This window comes from Pungitius pungitius, chromosome 11, assembly GCF_949316345.1.
Source record: "Pungitius pungitius chromosome 11, fPunPun2.1, whole genome shotgun sequence".
NCBI classification, from domain to species: domain Eukaryota; kingdom Metazoa; phylum Chordata; class Actinopteri; order Perciformes; family Gasterosteidae; genus Pungitius; species Pungitius pungitius.
In genome coordinates this window covers 1,209,326-1,228,533 of record NC_084910.1, presented here as the reverse complement: position 1 = coordinate 1,228,533, position 19,208 = coordinate 1,209,326, and the positions used below count along the sequence as shown (strand labels likewise).

At 41.3% G+C, this 19,208-nt stretch overlaps 1 protein-coding gene across 1 annotated transcript in view; it reads left to right on the top strand.

Moving 5' to 3' along the window:
- dnah5 (dynein, axonemal, heavy chain 5) overlaps positions 1-19,208 on the top strand; it is a 62,571-nt gene that overhangs the window by 30,453 nt on the left and 12,910 nt on the right. Inside the window, exons 51-74 of the mRNA XM_062565398.1 lie at positions 51-193; positions 381-515; positions 770-892; positions 1,135-1,348; positions 1,539-1,762; positions 2,035-2,233; positions 2,319-2,491; positions 2,879-3,009; positions 3,175-3,328; positions 5,723-5,990; positions 6,601-6,724; positions 7,077-7,184; positions 7,734-7,848; positions 8,003-8,179; positions 9,745-9,948; positions 10,673-10,852; positions 12,770-12,907; positions 14,255-14,390; positions 14,749-14,930; positions 15,277-15,411; positions 16,283-16,438; positions 17,677-17,859; positions 18,712-18,816; positions 18,969-19,107. Coding sequence (XP_062421382.1) covers positions 51-193; positions 381-515; positions 770-892; positions 1,135-1,348; positions 1,539-1,762; positions 2,035-2,233; positions 2,319-2,491; positions 2,879-3,009; positions 3,175-3,328; positions 5,723-5,990; positions 6,601-6,724; positions 7,077-7,184; positions 7,734-7,848; positions 8,003-8,179; positions 9,745-9,948; positions 10,673-10,852; positions 12,770-12,907; positions 14,255-14,390; positions 14,749-14,930; positions 15,277-15,411; positions 16,283-16,438; positions 17,677-17,859; positions 18,712-18,816; positions 18,969-19,107 — 3,846 coding nt within the window. The remainder of the gene's footprint in view (positions 1-50; positions 194-380; positions 516-769; positions 893-1,134; positions 1,349-1,538; positions 1,763-2,034; positions 2,234-2,318; positions 2,492-2,878; positions 3,010-3,174; positions 3,329-5,722; positions 5,991-6,600; positions 6,725-7,076; positions 7,185-7,733; positions 7,849-8,002; positions 8,180-9,744; positions 9,949-10,672; positions 10,853-12,769; positions 12,908-14,254; positions 14,391-14,748; positions 14,931-15,276; positions 15,412-16,282; positions 16,439-17,676; positions 17,860-18,711; positions 18,817-18,968; positions 19,108-19,208) is intronic.

Genomic DNA, 19,208 nt, shown 5'->3' with positions numbered 1-19,208 from the left:
TATGTTGTAGTGTTACGTACATTTTAAAAATCCATTTATTGTTCTTCAAGGTCAATGGGTCCACTGGCGCACCAGAGTGGAGGAGTACGTGTATCCAACCGAATTCACCCCAGAGTACAGCTCCATCCTGGTCCCCAATGTGGACAATGTCAGGACAGACTTCCTTATTCAGACCATCGCTAAGCAGGGCAAGGTGAGACTTGCTAAGTATTCTACCGGTGAATGTGTAGACTGTCGGTCATTAATGTATCGGTACATTTGTTAAGTTGCAATTTAGTCATGTTGAAAAATCATATTTTATGGAACTTCCATAATATGTGAATTTTGAATTTTTTTTATGCACTAAAGTTGTACTGACAAAAAAAAATACATTTTCTAAGGCTGTTTTGCTGATTGGAGAACAAGGAACAGCAAAGACTGTCGTCATTAAGGGTTACATGTCCAAGTATGATCCTGAGACCTACATGGGGAAGAGTCTTAACTTCTCTTCTGCCACAACACCATTCCTGTTCCAGGTAAAGCCGAATTGGCAGTGTGCTCTTCATCTGAACATGGCTGCTCTACATCTGTCTTAACTTGTTATAGAGTGTCATGGCTTTGTGAAGTCATGTGATTTAATTGTATGTGTATTTGTCTGACTGCAAGCACCACTGTCTTTTTACATACATAGCTAAACTGCATATTGATCGAGCTGTTGTTATTGATTATGTACATGTGATCTTTGTGTGTGCTTTGATGTTGGTCTTTGCTCCCTATGTTTCTTTTTTAGAAAACAGTTGAGAGCTATGTCGATAAAAGGATGGGGACCACTTATGGACCTCCTGCTGGAAAGAAAATGTCAATTTTTATAGATGACATCAACATGCCTGTCATCAACGAATGGGGAGACCAGGTAGATAGTGAAATTAGAGTTTTATAATTATTATCAACCTCAATTAAAGTAATTTGTTCATGGGTCTAAGAAAAAATGACACAATCATTTAATTTCAAGTAATTTATTTTGATTACATTTTAGACAATTTAATCTTGCACATTTCAGTGATCTAATGTTATGATCCAATTAAATAAACTAATGATAACAGAAAACGTTGAAGTAATCAAATTAACTTCTTGCCTCTTTGCCTTTTATCTCAGGTGACCAATGAGATTGTCAGGCAGCTGATGGAGCAAAACGGGTTCTTTAATCTGGAAAAACCGGGAGAGTTCACCAACATTGTGGACGTTCAGTTTCTAGCAGCTATGATCCATCCGGGCGGAGGCCGCAATGACATCCCACAGAGACTGAAGAGGCAGTTCTCCATCTTCAACTGTACGCTGCCCTCCAACGCTTCCATTGACAAGATATTTGGTGAGCAGCAAGAAATGGATATGGATGATACTACAGAGCAAAGTTATTGGAAAACTACTAATACTCAAGTGACTAACAATGTTAAGCCCCATGAAGAACGTACTGTGTCCTGTGATGTGATTTTGATAAAATTATATGCTATGGTCACTTTTCCACCTTCAAGCAGTCCATTGTTGACCCCATTACACAGGTGTGATCGGGGGAGGCCACTTCTGTGCACAGCGCGGTTTTGTCGATGAGGTTCAAAGCACCGTACTTCGTTTGGTGTCCCTGACCCGCCATCTCTGGCAGTTGACCAAGGTCAAGATGCTTCCAACTCCTGCCAAGTTCCACTACATCTTCAACCTGAGGGATCTGTCGAGGATCTGGCAAGGCATGCTCAATACCAACGCAGAGGTGGTTAACTCTGTTCAGGTGAGTTTTTATTGGTTAAACTAATTTGCAAAATGTTACATATTGGGGGAAAAAAAGATGAGTTTCCACTGGTCGGGAAACAGGTTTACAGTATTTACTAGCTAATCACGATTGTCAACTAAACCCCTCAAAGAGAAAACGGGAGTTTCGGAGTATCATTGAAAGACCTTTTGTATTCGACCGATAGCCAATTCAGTAGCTTCTATTTACTGACAGATTGAAGCGAGACAAATTTCAACGACAGCGATAATTCCCCAAAAATATATTTCCAGGTGCTGCTGGCATTGTGGAGGCATGAGTGCAGTCGTGTGATAGCCGACAGGTTTACCACGCCAGAGGATGTAGAGTGGTTCGACCAGGCTTTGGCAAAGCTGGTAGAGGAGGAACTCATTGAGGAGCACAAGGACATAGTGGAATATCGACTGGACAGATACTTTGTCGACTTTCTACGAGACGCCCCTGAGGCCACAGGTACCACCAATAGAAAAATGCTCTTAAAAAAACAACAACATTTGTTTATGTATCGTGATCCTTGTAATGATTAATGTCTTCTTAGGGGAGGAGCCAGAAGGTTCTGACCTTGATTTGCCCAAAGTGTATGAGCCCATGGAATCGTTTGGAAGTTTAAAGCAGCGCCTGAACATGTTCCTGAGCCATTACAACGAGAGCATCCGGGGAACTGGCATGGACATGGTCTTCTTTCAGGATGCTATGATACACCTGGTTAAGGTAATCTGAAGATGTCTTTATCATTTAGCTACATCAACTTTTTTCTAATGTATCGAAACGGTAATATTAGCAGGAACAGATTTTACATTATAGAAGAGGACAAAAAGTACTGTCATGGCTTTAGTATTTAGCATTACAATTTGAATTGATGTGTGCATGCATAAAATGCATAATGTCACATAGCTAGCCCAAAGCATGCAGACGATGTCCTCCTATTTCAACTGTATCTCATTAAGGGACAACCTCTTTCATTTGAAAGCCATCGGAGGTGCTCAGACAATGTAAAAGCCCCCAAATATCTTTAAAGTTTTGGTGTCACTCAATTATATGCCGCTTTCCTTGATTCAATTACACACCTGCTTTGTCTTTTGATTTTGTGTGGCGCAGGTGTCGAGGATAATCCGGACAGCGGGGGGTAATGCCTTGTTGGTGGGTGTGGGGGGTTCAGGCAAGCAGAGCCTGACCAGATTGGCCTCCTTCATAGCTGGATACAAGATCTTCCAGATCACTCTCACACGGTAATGCTCACACATAAGGGTTGTGTATTTACACGTACATCTGCCACACAGCTGTTCACGGCCCATGAACTATGAAGCGATGAATTACACCCATTGTTACACTTTAGCACACGTGTTCTTAATTTTTATCTATAAGTGGATTTAATGCATTCTGTTCCTTGCCAGCTCATACAACACTGCCAACCTGATGGATGACCTGAAGGGTTTGTACAGAACAGCTGGCCAAAGTGGCAAAGGCATCAGCTTCCTCTTTACCGACAACGAAATAAAAGACGAGTCCTTCCTCGAGTACATGAACAACGTCCTGTCATCTGGAGAGGTCAGGAACGCACAATGCAAAAAAACAACAACACAAAAAACACATGTTTGCATATAGTATTGTCTGCTTTATACACATACATTCCAAGACTAGTATTTGTATTATTCTCGCTTATCTTTGTATTTACCATGGACGTCTAGATTGAATGAAAATTATTAAGAGAGAGTGCAGAAAAAGAAAATTCATAAAATAAATATATTGTGTTTAGATGAATGCACTGTCAAATGTTTTTTTTTAATGCAGTCTTGCTAATCAACACAAACACATTATCATGACGAAGGTCTAGCGTGAACACACAAAGCAATGGATCAGATACTGACGTCACATGGCTGGGATATCACGCAAGCACTGATCCAGAGACGAGAAAACAATGTTGTCTGTTTGTGGATCACGAGCGCTGCAGTTTATTCCAATTCAATCAAATGAAAAAGTTAATTGCATTTCCCCTTTCAGTTCGACAAACTTTCAATTATTTTTCCAATGATTTGGATGTTATGAATTGGAGCTGTGAACGACAGATCCCCTGCATTACAGCTGGCCTTCACGCTGTCTCACTCTGTCACAGCAGTATGTCAGGCGGCAGCTTGGAGGCAGGGCGTGTGAGGAGACCGTGGAAGTGAGACTTTGCGGTCCTCGCTCACGGAGGCCGTTGGTTCCCTCGGCTTTAAAAGCCTCTCCAGGCCACAGCAGTCCACATCGTTCCTCACTCAGGTTTCACCCTGCTGCACTAATGATCTCAAGTGAGCCAGACTAATATAATATACCGGCGGGCCGGCTCTGATAGTAATTAGATATTGTCCTGCGGGACAAAGACATTTCCACCACGGGCCCTGAGTTTGACACATGTGCATTATAGTGTGTTAATGGGAGCAATGGCACATTTTCTCTTCTATAATTTACCTCTTTTCTCTCCTTCTTCGGCCCACACCCCTACCTCCACACTCCCCTTTTTTGTGCTATGCTTCCTGTTCCAACTAATCCTTTTCCTTTCTTCTCTGATTGTGTTATCCGCCCTGATTTGCTTCCTGCTAGGTTTCTTCTATTTCCTTGTTTCCTGCTCTATGCTTTTCTCTAATTGTATGTGTTTCATACCTTTCCTCTTCCTCCCTACCTAAGGAACACTTTAAGCAGCAGCATCTGCTTTACCAGTCAGATAAATAGAAGTTGGGACCAGAGTTTTTGTCTGTGTGATGTTTGTGTCCACGCAAATGTTTTTTGTGTTGTCTTTTGTAGCTGTGAGCAAAGTTTGTTCTGCAGAAGTTTGCTTTTGACTGCGTCAGAGAGACAGAGATGAGATAAAAATAAAAGGAAGAGCAAGATGTTAGCTTGAGGTTGTTTATGTGAGACAGAGCCAATTGATGGTTAGGGACACAGTGCTATTAGCCACAAAACCACTGCTGAGACTCTCAAACGTGTTCATGTTGCTGGCTCTCCCTCTTGGTAGCTTGGGATTTAAAGGTGCAAAAAGCAGTGTGGGATGCAGGACCACTGTCCCCTATGTCACACTCGGACAAAGATTGCGTGTTTTTTTTCATAGTTAAGATTTTCTTTTCACTCGTTTACTGTAACCATGGTGAAAGGGAGAATAAAGAGGTCTGGACAAATGTCTGATATGAATACATTTTAAATTGTGTGCAGGCGTATCCCTGTATTTTGATAATCAAGCCATTCTGAGCCTATATTAGAGAATGGGGATGTGCTTTGAAGGATTCACACAGACACAGACATTTTTACACAGACAGAAAGAACTGAGATGCTTGTTATTTAAGATCATTTTGTTTTGTTTCTATCATATTCCTAAGGAACGAAATTTGAAGTATTTAATCAAGCCCAAATCTTTATTACTTTTTGATGCCCAATAAAAAGGAAAAATAAATAGCTGTGTATCTGGCCGCAGGGCAGCCGCTGAGTGATGGCGGTGCAGTCAGTACTGCGTCTTTAGCAAATAGCTAATCACCGTCCAAAACAATAAAAAAGAGCAAATCGTTTCCTTCCTCAGTGTTTATGTTAGCAAAGCAGCCACAACATATTGTGTGTGGTTTGTTTAAGTGCTAGCTAATAGCCACACAACTAAAACAAAAAAATCAAGCACACGGTTTTCCCTTAAATGTATCTCACTCAGTCCCTCATGGACAGGGCCGATAAAGACTTGTCAGTTAGGAGTCAGCAGACAATCAATAACTGTATAAAACGGTTTTGGTCACTAAAACCACAAGAGATCCTTGAGGTGGCAAAGCCCTTATAAAATATTTATATAGAGCAGTATGCAAGTTTATACAGATAGAGATGCGCAAGCATGCACTTGCACACACATGACCAATCTCATTGTCTCTTCATGTTCATATGACTTAAGTGTGTGTGTGTGTGTGTGTGTGTGTTTTTTTCTATCCTCAGGTGTCCAATTTATTCGCTCGTGATGAGATTGATGAGATCCTCAGTGAACTCGTCCCTGTTATGAAGCGGGAGTTTCCCCGGCGACCACCGACCAATGAAAACCTGTATCAGTACTTCATGTCACGTGTCCGACACAATCTGCATGTTGTTCTGTGCTTCTCGCCCGTTGGGGAGAAGTTTCGCAACCGGGCGTTAAAGTTTCCTGCATTGATTTCCGGTTGCACCATGGATTGGTTCAGCCGCTGGCCAAAAGATGCTCTGATTGCAGGTACATTTCACCAGACTGGTTTTACATGTTGCATCGATGTGATCTGCTTATCTAATGCTAATCATTTGTTTCCTATGAATAGAATATCCCTTCTCAATAGTGTGCTTTCAAATGAGTGAAATTCAGAACATTTTTTATTTTTCTTAATTGGCTTTGTTAAAAAATGTGACTCAAAGATTCACTGCCGTTATTTCCTCATCCATCATTTATCTATTTTTAAGCTCTTTCATTAATCTCAGATTATTATTAAAGTTATAGAGAAATGAGTTTAGCTGATATATATGTAGGTCGTAATTACATTTGAGATGAGATTGTATTCTAGTATCCATCTCAAATCTTTCAAAAATGTAAAATCTGTTAGGTTCATTTTGATGATTTCCTCCTGTTTCTGAATTTCCATTTCATATTCATCTTTACCCAGTTAGAAGAATAAAACAGATGAAACATAATGTCCCCTGCATTCCTGAATGGGGGAAAAAACAATCTCAATTTGTAATAGCATTTTAGAGTGTAAACAAAAACTGATGTATGTATATTTTCATTTGCCTAGTAAACTAATCTCCACTCTCAATTCTGCTCTTATTCTTCCTTCTCAATCTCTGTCCTTCAGTTTCGGATCACTTCCTGTCAGTCTATGACATTGACTGCTCCCCCCAGGTTAAAAGTGAGGTAGTCCAGTGCATGGGTTCTTTCCAGGACGGCGTAGCAGAGAAGTGTGTGGACTACTTCCAGAGGTACAGCGTTTTGTTGAACCTCCTCTCTGCCTCTACTGAGGCTGCAAGTCACTGTTGAAATAAATGTTGTTGCACCCATTTTTGAATATTGCAGAATCACTGTTAGAAATGTAAATATACACCCAAAAAAAATGGTATTTACCACTATTCTATCAAAGAGTTGATGGTAAAAGAAGACATGAAATTAGGGAACAGGGGATAGTAAGTTTTGTTGGGACACGGAGAGCCTGACGAGCCTTAATTTGACTACAGGGGTTTGACCAAATGTTGATTTAGTAAAACCCGTTGTGCAAATGATTCTCATTCTTAAGATGACGACAAATTAACATACTGTTCTCTAATCTATTTCTAGGTACCGACGGTCCACCCACGTCACGCCTAAATCCTACCTGTCCTTCATTCAGGGCTACAAGACCATCTATGAGGAGAAGAGGACTGAAGTCAAGACCCTGGCCAACAGGTAATCACACATACAGAATTAGGTTACATATTTGTTGTGCTTTAACTTTTACATGTTAACATACACTGTTACACAATAATTCAGGATTGTTTTTGCTTTGTGTAAATGTTAAAATTCCTAAAAGGATAATAATTTTTCACTGGTTATCAACTCCCTAATGAAACCAAAAGTGATGGATGATCAGTATCCTTATGAATTGAGCTGTCATCATCAGATGGGCCAGTCCAGAAGCATCAGTCTGTCATCTCTGCGTGCAGCCTTAAAATATAGCCTCTAAAAATGTATTGGCAGGTTTTAAAGGGATGGCATGACATTTGGAATTTAGGTCAGACACTACAAATTGACCAAGGATAAAACCTGTTTTCCTGTTAAAGAATATCCAAGTATTTCCACCACGACCAATTACCCAGTGGATCCATAGTTGGGTCAGAATGTCATGCAGTTCATCTTGAGTGTGTGTGTACTTCCAACAGCCATGATCCCAGGTGTAGGATAGCGAGGCCCAGGTAAGTGGCTGACCGGATTGCGTTTACTATTTCTCATTTTTAGGATGAACACAGGTCTCAAGAAGCTGAAGGAGGCATCGGAGTCTGTAACAGCACTAAGCAAAGAGCTGGAGGAGAAGGAAAAGGAGCTTCAGGTTGCTAATGACAAAGCAGATATGGTAGGTTTTCAGACACCGTAATGTTCCTCAGAAATAATCAATAAATAGATGGCTTTGCCACAAACAAAGTCTCGCTGGTTTTGTAAATATTGAAGGAGTAGCACAGGTTTGAGATTGTGTTGAGTGACGACCTGTTTCTTGTACACTCACCCAGGTATTGAAGGAGGTGACGGTGAAAGCTCAGGCCGCAGAGCGAGTGAAGGTGGAGGTGCAGAAAGTGAAGGACAAGGCCCAGGCGATCGTGGACAGCATCTCAGCGGACAAGGCCATCGCCGAGGAGAAGCTTGAAGCTGCCCGTCCAGCTCTCCAGGAAGCCGAGGCTGCACTGCAGGTCCGGGACTTGAGAGTTAACAAGACACCTGTGAACCGTCTAATCAATATTTTTATCTCCCTCAGGTCGGCAGATTTCCCAAACCGATTCGTAAGGAAAACCTATGAATTAGAAAATAAAGGGAAATAACAATAACGCGTTATAACAGCTATTTAGTTTGTCCTGTGAACTATATAAATACAACATTTGTTTGGTTTCATCTTCATGTTCCTTACACAAACCATTTTCATTCCGACCTACTGCATCATGCACCACCATAGCTCATGCGATTCTTTTCACTAACGCTGTGTACTGTTTTTTTTTCTTGGAGCAGTTTATTGTGTGACATAATGCCTCCCCTATCAGTCTAGTTGTCTCACGTTGTGTTGCTTCCCTTGGAGCACCCGGTGTCTTCCTGTATGCAGCCATGGGGCATGTTTTTCCTGCTGCCTTCCCACCTTGTGTTTTTTATGTGAGCAAACAGCGGGCGATTCTAAAGTTAGCCGGATGCTCTGGGGGCTGGAGCTGCGTTGTAATTAAAGCTGTCCTCCTGTGTAGTTGGAAGCGCACAGATCTCCTAAGGGAGGGCAAAAGAATCTTGCTGCTGAAGATGAAAACCGTATACTTCCAAGCAGGCGATTGGTCTGGATTGATGAGTTTGCATTTTGATCACGTAGAAAAGATATAGAGAATTTTAAATAGAGCTGCTAGCGCACACGACTGGACTGCTGTTGTAAACCTTGACCTTTTTTCATCTTTTCAGAGGCTTCTTCAATAATCGAGGTAGTCTCAACACAGCATTAAACAGGACTCTACGCTCATTTCCATTCAGAACAAACGGTGAAGCCGACAGTAAACACACGATCAATAATCTCTGCCCAGAAGGCCTGTTTCTAGTCCGTTGGTGTGTTTGGCAGAGTTTAGAGCTCTGACAATAACAGGACCCTTGTTCCACTGGTTGGCGGGTTAACAGCAGCTGATCCTCAGCAGCGGGAGAAACAGCGAGAGACAAAGGGAGCAGGTTGTGGAAGTTAAAACAATGGTGATCTGTGTGATGATTGTGTGGAAGGGTAAGGCCACTGCTTGCACAGCAACCTTTCAAAGTATTCTAATTATAGCCCTTTTCTTTAATATAGCTATTGATCAACACAAGAAACAATGATTTAATTTTAAATGTGAAAGACTGCAGCTCAGTTTGTGATTGGTCCAAAAAGGTTAGACTATATTGTAATTACTGACCTTAATACAGCATGCCATGTAAGAAGATGTTCTAATTGTATTTGCTGGCGGGTGGGAGATTCACACCACACTCGGGCTGATACAAAGTGAAAATGTAGCAGGGAAGTGAGAGCAGAAGCAAGCAAAGTGCCAGCAGGAGAAGGGACCAACATGCACGGGGGCCCTGTCTCTCATTGTCAATTACACACCTACATTTTCTCTGTACACTCCCTCTGTTTTATATTGTCAAACTGCATCATTGTGTCCAATTCCTTGTACATGTCCCGTGCAAGATACAAAATCATGGATACAGCCGAAGTGTCTCCCACTACAAATCCCCTGTATGTCTCTTTTCTGTACCCACTCAGACAATCAAGCCATCAGACATCGCCACTGTGCGAACACTCGGCCGCCCCCCCCACCTCATCATGCGGATCATGGACTGCGTGCTGCTGTTCTTTCAGAGGCGAGTAAACGCAGTGAAGATTGACCCAGAGAAGAACTGCAACACGCCGTCCTGGCAGGAGTCTCTGAAGCTCATGACGGCTGGAAACTTCATGGGTAGTCTGCAGGTACCCGTTAATATCACATCAAGTCAAACAAACGACAATAGTTGTGTAATACAGCAAACCCATATGTAATAATTTGCTGTAGTTAACTGTCCTGCAGAGTTATTCAACTCTAAAGTGAAATGATGAATTACGATCATTTGTAAATTAGGCACATAAGTGTAAATACATGTGTGGTCATGGAGATCATTCCCCAAATTTTAATCAATAACTGCAACATTTACAACTTTCTTTGATTTAATTGATCCACTTCTACTCTCTCATTGTTAAATTTGTTACATTTTGATGTGTTATCTATCTCACTATCATTTTGGTTTTTTACATCATCTTTTATTTTACCTTGTGCACCTCTATGAATTACATTTTCTCTTTCAGCTTCCTTGCCTTTTCCTGTTTTTTTTTATTCCCTCCACCGACCCCCCTGTTGCATAGTCCTTTGCAGTGTTGTCTGCCTCTTATATTTATCCCTCCCTCATTTTTGCTGTCTTCCTTTCATTTCCTTTTGTACTTTCACCACCTTCTTCACTTTCTCTTCCCTTAATCACTCCATATATAATGCTTCTCTTTTTTTCCTAATCCCATATACTTTAACATGCTCTCTAAGTATCACAGACTATTATTAGGGCTTTTTGTGAATTGGTTGTGTGGTTAAGGTTTATATTCTCTGTGTGCTAACTGAAATAAAGTCCCTTCCCTCCGCCATCACCACCTTCTCTTTCCCTTTCAGCAATTCCCCAAGGACTCCATTAATGAGGAAATGGTTGAGCTGCTGCTGCCCTACTTCGACATGCCCGACTACAACATTGAAACAGCTAAACGGGTGTGTGGCAATGTGGCCGGTCTTGCGTCCTGGACAAAAGCTATGGCCTCCTTCTTCTCCATCAACAAGGAGGTGTTACCATTGAAGGTAAAAGCAGTGCAGTCTAATATCTCCGTGACAATGGTTCAATGAAAGTCCTTAATGATTTAGAGACCAAATCCAAAAATGCATGTAAAGTCTACCAATTCAAAACCCCCACTATATAGTTTGGTTGCTGTGTGTGACTGAAACACAGCCAAAGATAAAATATATAAAATTATACCAATGTAGGGATTTTAAATGAATGCAATTTGACAAATCATGTTGTTTTTTTCAACAAAAGGAAAAAAAGGTATCCTGATTCAAACAGCCCTAAGGGCTCTGTTTGCATTTAAGTGACTGCTTTACTTTAAAGCTGCACTAATGAACTGCTTCTTTGCACCAGCACTTCGGTCAGTAATTATTTATTTATCTTCCTAGGATCCATTAATTCTACACACAACAGAACGGAGCAGGACAGACTACCCCGTACACAAAATGCTCGAACAAACGAGCACCTCGCGCGCACACACACACACACACACACACACACACACACACACACACACACACACACACACACACACACACTTGCCTGCTCTCTAAACCCAGTGATTTCATGCAAATGTCCCAAATCGTTTGCTAGTTTGTCTTCCTGCCAGAGCAGTCTGTGGTTGTCCGATGCATACGAAGCATTTCACAGGGCTCAGTTATGCTTTTGGACTACGTTCACTAAAGCCAAACTCCTCTGCTTTCCCCCCAGTTAATCTTCCTCTTTTGTACCCGCATTTCTTCCCCCTTGTTACCGGGTTTCTTTTCCATACTCATTTTGCTTTACATTCCCTTCTCTCCATCTCTTTTGCACCTTCATGCTCCATCCTCTCCCCCAGGTTTCTTTTTCCAATCCTTATCTCACCTCCTTCTTTCCCTTATCCCGTCTCTCCCTGTCTTTTTCTTTTTTTGATACAAACCTCCAGGAGAACTCCCTGCTTCTCCTCTTTGATGCTGATCTTTTGCTTTAGCATCGAACGCTGTCCCCCAAATTGATTTCCTAGCTTCCAGCTCAGGGTTTCCTTGCCTGCAAGACAGAGATACAGTTGGACAGACAGACATAGATTCTCTTATCAGATTTGAATTACTATTAAATAAATACTCAACTTCCTCTTCCCCAGGTCATCTAAGTTCAAACTTATTCTCTAAACCTCTTGCAGTGCTTTCCCTTTAGAAAATGGCTTCTTTCCTTTTCCTCTGTTGGTCACAGACCTCCTTCTCATCAGCCCTTAATATCTTTTGGATTTCTTGTTTCTCTCTACCTCCCTTTCTGACCGTGCATTTCACACCGAGGCCTTCAGTGATGTGCTTCCTGAATGAATTACTATAATTATGACAGAAAAGCATTCTCTTATATTTCCAAAGCATTTAAAATCAGTAAATCCACATTTACTATCGCCAAGTTCGATTTGCTAGTATTGAAAAGTTATGCCTCTCACTTGTGCGAATCCAATATAAGGAGGTGCACGTGCTGTTTTTGTGGCCCCCGGAGTCGCAAACTTGAAATCGGATTGGTTAACGCCACAGTTTTGTTTGGGTTCCCTTTAAGCTGCAGGCAGCGCTGTTGATTCAGGAGGCCTGAGGGCAGAACTTTTGGACCCTGGCAATAAATGATGGCTGAAATATTATTGGATAAAAGCTCCAACATAAAGGCTGGCCTGCGGCTCAAAGAAGCGCAACCAAGAGGAAAACTATGAAATGAAGAGAAAAGACCATGGGGAACAATGTAATATTTATTTGTGGAAAACATTTTTCAAAATAAAATGTATATTCTGGCCAGCAGAGAAGGTCTTGCTGCTTCTTTTTCCCTCATGTTTGTCTTCTGCCCAAGTTCTGCCTCTTTCTCCTTTTAAGACATCACCGACTGTGACCCACGAAGGAGGTTAATTTACAAAAAAACATGAAAGATTCCTCTCCCTCTCCTTTGTTTTATAGGCTAACCTGGCAGTGCAGCAGAATCGTCTGACCATAGCAAATGTAGATCTTCAGAAGGCTCAGGCTGAGCTTGATGCCAAGCAGGCAGAGCTGGATGTGGTACAAGCGGAGTACGAGAAGGCCATGATGGAGAAACAGGTCAATAGTTTTACTTCCTTCTTAAGATAAAACACATCAGCTGACATACAATTTGACATCTAGTCTCTTCGAATCAAGCCCGTCATAAAAAAAATCAAGTTTTAATAATATATGACACTGTGCTACTTGGAACATGTGATCAGTTTGGAGTCTTGCTTTCTGAACTTTCTGTATGATTGTTTGAATTCATATTGCGTGCAGCACTGTCTTTGAACTTCATCAATCCTTCCTGGAACAATGAGATTTCACACTTTATCCAACTATCTCCAGTTGATTTACAGCAACTATGTGTTTCATGTACAGTCTATTAAATGCACTTAAACTAAGCTAAACAAAGTTGCCAATAAAAGAAAATGGATGAGGGATGGCCTTGCGTGTTTAAGACTGTAATCAGTGTGCTATTTATAACTAGGGTGTGTTCCTTGAACAGCAGGAGCTTTAACTTCCTGTTAAAACATCATTATACATTATAATACAGTGTATTTAAAACCGTGGAATGAGCTGTCTCTGTGTGTGAGCTGGAACCCCAGCAGGGGACTGTCTGTCAGAACACAGACTTTTTTAGATCAATGTAACTCCCTACAGTGCCACACTGTTGATTGTGTGTGCGTGTTTATGATGCTGTCTGCTGCGCGTGCTTTCCATCTTCCTGTTCCGTGATAAACAACAGCATGTAAATGGAACAGTATGTGCATCAACACTCGCTCATTAGGAAATCTGGACAAAGCAAGTTGACTCTTTTTATAATTTGTGATTAAGACGCAGAGCTCCGAGGCCCAAAAGTGAGATTAAAGGGCTCAGTGCAGAAGTCTATACCTGACGAAACAGACATTAGACTAAACTAGACTATTTCGCTAACAATCTCTTGATTGCTTTTGAATAGATTACTAAAAGATAAATGGCTAAAAGGTGTTATTTACCTCTCACTATTTCTCCAAAGGGGAGGACAGGTTGCAAATTCACAAGAAAATACAAACAATCCATCCATCCATTGGGGATAGCCGGGGTCCAAGCTTCAAGCTTAACGCAGCATTTATTTGAGGAAAATCAATGCCTGTCAGACACTACACCTGCTGCAGGTCAGAGTGCAAACCTGTACGCCTTTGAGCTGTTGCACCTGGAGGATACCCCAAAAGTGATAAAGAGAAAAATGTCACGAGCTTCATCAGGGCCATCCCTTGCAGAGTCCAATGCATTGGGATTAGAGCGCATCGCGAACTCCATTTCATTTTAATACTGATACAAACATATTCTATTCCACATGAAGAGACACTTGAAAGGAAGGACGAGGGCAGCCTCACAGACACACAAATATCGACCCACTCGTCTGGCCTCCTTTTCCTTCAGACCCTGCTGGAAGATGCTGAGCGATGTAGACACAAGATGCAGACGGCGTCCAGTCTCATCAGCGGCCTGGCTGGTGAGAAGGAGAGATGGACCGAGCAGAGCAAGGAGTTCGCTGCGCAAACCAAACGCCTCGTTGGTGGGTTTCAAAACGCAACTGGTGTCAGAAAATGAGGGCATCAAAGAGACGTCGGATACAATCAGACACATTAGACATTCATTTTTTACCATATCTGTTTGATAATTGAACTAATAACGAAGTTCACTTTTTACTAGCCTAAATGCATAAGAGTTAATCCACAGTCATACCTCTAATTCTCAATAAAACTGGCATTTAATTCCAAGTGCACTTCTAACAATATACAGTTCCTTCACACTTGTTTATATATTTGCACTACTTTGGTCTGAGCTCTCATTGTGATGACATTCGTCTGCCAGAGTTTTTCTATTTTTTTTTCATGACCAGTATTACGGTTTTGCACACTGTTGGCTTTTAGGGGACATTCTGTTGGCCACAGCGTTCCTCTCTTACTCCGGACCCTTCAATCAGGAGTTTCGCAATCTTCTGCTGAGTAATTGGCAGCGGGAGTTGAAGCAGCGTCAAATACCATTTGGCAACAACCTGAATCTGACCGAGCTGCTCATTGATGCTCCCACTGTCAGCGAGTGGAACCTACAGGTCAGTGATCTACCTTTGAATCTGCCACCCACAGAATGAACCATTTCAGTGAGCATTCGTGTAGTGTATGTGATGTTTCTATCCTGTAGTTTAGGACAGGTATTTGTACAACTCAACTGGACCAGCTGTTTTATGCTTTATTTGTATTGATTTCAGATAATAAAACTAAAGTTGCCTGAAATATTTTTAGTCATAATAAAGAATAAATGTACGGATCATTTACATGTTTGATGCTACTAAGTCAGATACTGGAAAGAAAGGCAAGTGAATTTTTGAAATAAAATAAACTGTTATTAATGAATATCTGGGTTGAGCCTGAGCCAGTCATTTGTTTTACTTCCTACAGGGCCTCCCCAATGATGACCTGTCCATTCAGAACGGCATCATTATCACCAAAGCCGCCCGCTTTCCCCTCCTCATTGACCCCCAGACACAGGGGAAAATCTGGATCAAAAACAAAGAGGCCAAGAATGATCTTCAGGTTTGAGATTTTCCTCAAATTTACACTGAGAATATGTGACTACATATTCTATTACACAATGATGGTGTAACTGTACCATTTATTAAGACTACACTTCCTGATGGCCTGCAGTGGGTCCACTAATTGTTCCCAGTTTACTTAAATGTGTGTCTGTATACATTCATTATCGCTCTGTCATTATCTATTCTAACAATGCAGAGTGGCCAAAAATATACTAAACTAAATGATCGATTCACAAATAACATATCTTAATCTCTACCTACCTAACATCAGCATTCAGATGTCACTACTGTTTTCCTTCTATTTCTAAAGTTTCTCTCTTACCAACCTCCTGTGCCAGTTTTAGGTTTAGATTTGTATTGGCCTCTAAAATCTTGTCAGACGCTCAATTTCTGCAACTTTATATCGTTAAATTATTTTTACCGTCAAAGCCTTTTCTCTTGTATATGGCTGCAGAAGTCGTCAGACAGAACCATCCACGGTCACTGGCCCATTTAAAGCAGAGAGGGTTTGAACCCTATCGACAAATGACCAAGACATCAATATTTATGTTTCTAACGGTTCATACATTGGTCATCTTAGCAAAGGGATGGTATTCGTTTGAGGTATCTCATTCCTATGTACGTAAATCTAGATACTGACTCTCACTGCCTCATGAACTTAAGTTACAACGTATGAAAACAATATGATTGCGGCTGAGGACTTGGAAAGCTAATAGTTTAAAACGTATGAAAGTATTTTGAGGGTGTGCCCCAATGAAAACGTCTAACGTAAAGTCGGGTCACTGTTGTGGGTGACTGATGCAGGAGCTTCATTCAACCAGTGTGTTTCCTATCAAAGTATTCTTAGTACTGCCATGTTCTCATCGCAGATCACTTCACTGAACCATAAATACTTCAAGATCCACCTGGAGGACAGTTTGTCTCTTGGGCGCCCCCTTTTGATCGAGGATGTAGGGGAGGAGTTGGATCCTGCACTTGACAACATTCTTGAAAAAAACTTTATCAAAACGGGCTCCACTTATAAGGTAAAATGGCTGAAATAAACTCTCCTGCTATCCTCATGCACCAGATGTGTTCTTTCAAGTTGTTTAGGATAGTGTGGGAGTGGGAGGCGTGTGACTAGCGTGCTGATGAAAGAGATGATGGGACTTGACCAGGCCAACAGTGTGAGGAGCTCAAACAATGGCATGTTTAATGAATGACTTCATGTAGAGAATGTGCTCCATCAAACACAGCTACAGAAACTGAGTACTCGCCCTTTTGATGGCAAGTAGAGGCGTTAAATGGGAGTTCCACAGCACAAAGTATAGTATTGGCATGCATGACAACGAAGCACTATAATTGTTATTTCAGACAATACATTTTAAAAAGGCATTTCTATTTTTCACATCAGTGTATCTTTTGTGTGCTGCTTCGGAGGATTTTAATAATAATTTCTACATTTTGCATGTAAACTTTTCTCATCAAAGTCAGCATGGACTTAATTTATTACTCATTAAATCTACAATGGATTTTAAATGTGTCATTACGATCTCTGACACAAACTAAATCACTCTCTGTATGAGGTTGTGAGAAAGAGACAAAATGTGCTTTAGGCATTTCTCTCTCTCTCATTATCACTTCTCAACTCCTGGCTCCAGCTGATGCTGGTTGTTCAACAGCTGACACTGCAGCTGCACCCCCCACATATGAGTCAAACATGCATGCTCTCCACCCCATATCAAACGTACCGTGTAAGTACGGGAAAACACGCACATACACTCACACCGCATGTTGATTGTAAGTGAGCATGTGTTACATATACAAACGCCACTTCAACCATAAGTCTCCCGGCTGCCTGTTGAGAGTGCTGCTCACATTCTATTAATATCCTGGTGTGAGGAGGAAGTGAAGGTGCCTGAGGCCGACAGCTCCAGGAATCTGAGTTTTTTTTTTTTCTTCTCACATTAGACGCCTACAAGGGTCAGAAGGCTTAGAGGGGGGGGGGGGGGAAACAGGAGACAAACCAAGAACCGCCAAATGGATAATGCAAAGTTATTCTGACATAAATCATTTTTTTCCACACATGTGTGCAAACTTGAAAATGCAGCAGTGTCTGCAGAGCGTTAGCTGACACCTGGATGCCTTTTATTATGTGACCTTGTCAAACACAAGACTGTCAAAGACGTTTGTGAATGTTGTGAAAAATATGTGATTATCATGAATTGTTGTCTTTTTGAGGTGCCTTGGAGTTGATTTGGCTGAATAATCTTTTTTTTTGCAGGTGAAAGTTGGAGACAAAGAGGTGGATGTGATGAAGGGTTTCAGGCTCTATGTGACCACCAAGTTGCCAAACCCAGCTTATACCCCAGAGATCAGTGCTCGCACCTCAATCATTGACTTCACCGTCACCATGAGAGGACTGGAGGACCAGCTGCTGGGCAGAGTCATCCTCACAGAAAAACAGGTAGTCTCAATAGCTACTGTCTATATATACAGTATAATGTAGTGCCTTGGGAAGCCAATTGAGGCCATTTACAGTAAGTAAATAATGCCAAAACCTCCCCAGGCAGCATACATTTTTTAGCTTATTTTCACCCTCTGAATATATAAAAAAGACAATTATCATGGACACAATATAAAGCAATAACCACACAAGATAAACAGAGCGTACATTCGCACCAATAAAAATAATATACACACAAGGACATGCATGTTTGTAGGGTCAGCGACTTGATTCATTCAGCCTTATATAAATGTTTTATAATTGCTGAGAGAAAAATGTAAAAAGCCTGGCGCTACTGTGGTAAGACCAATTTTCCAATAATAGCTTGGAATTTAATCATCTTGCGAGTTGATGCTACTATCTCAGCTATGCAATGTGTGACTTCACACTCTGTGCACCATTTACCAACCTCATTGTTGAGTTTCTAGCTTTGCTGTATATTGCAGCTCCTGTGTTTCAAAACACCTGATTTTTAGTCATACATAAGGTAGCACCAATTCTGATGGTTCACTTAAGAAATCATAATCATGTCCTTTAAAGTCATCAAAGCAAACAATTTACACACAATATTAAAAGTTAGGGAGGCTTTTCAATCATTTGATTTTCAAGTCAGTCTTTAATATATTCATCAAAAGGTTCCCCAAAGTATTTTGTGAGGCCTTGCTGACTTTCTAGAGGGATACAGGGGCATCCTCCCCACGAAGAGCCTACATTTTAAAATGAAATGTATCAATTTCATGGTCTTGGAGAACACAGCTGGGAGAGAAAGGGGTGCTTTAGCCGTGGTGGAATGTAACTACGTATATTTAACAGGAACTGGAAAAGGAGAGGACCGACCTCTTGGAAGATGTGACGTCAAACAAGAGAAAGATGAAGGAACTAGAAGATAATCTCCTCTACCGGCTGACCAGTACACAGGCAAGGAAATACAAAAATGTATTAGAAAACCATTTCAGGAGAAACTAATCAATCACCCGTTTATCTGATAAATGATGTGTTTTTATTTATCAGGAAGCACACTTGCTCATTTGTAATGTTTTTGTAATGTTTATCCTCTGTGCTCTTTGTAGGGCTCACTGGTTGACGACGAGAGTCTGATTATTGTTCTTGGCAACACCAAGCGCACAGCTGACGAAGTCACTCAGAAACTACAGATTGCCGCTGAGACGGAGATCCAGATCAATGCCGCCCGAGAGGAGTACCGACCCGGTAGGTCCACCGGCTCAAAGACAGAATGGTTTTTCTTGGCTGGTAATATTGGTATTGTGACGAAACGTTTTGTAAAAAGATACATTTTGATTCAAAGACGC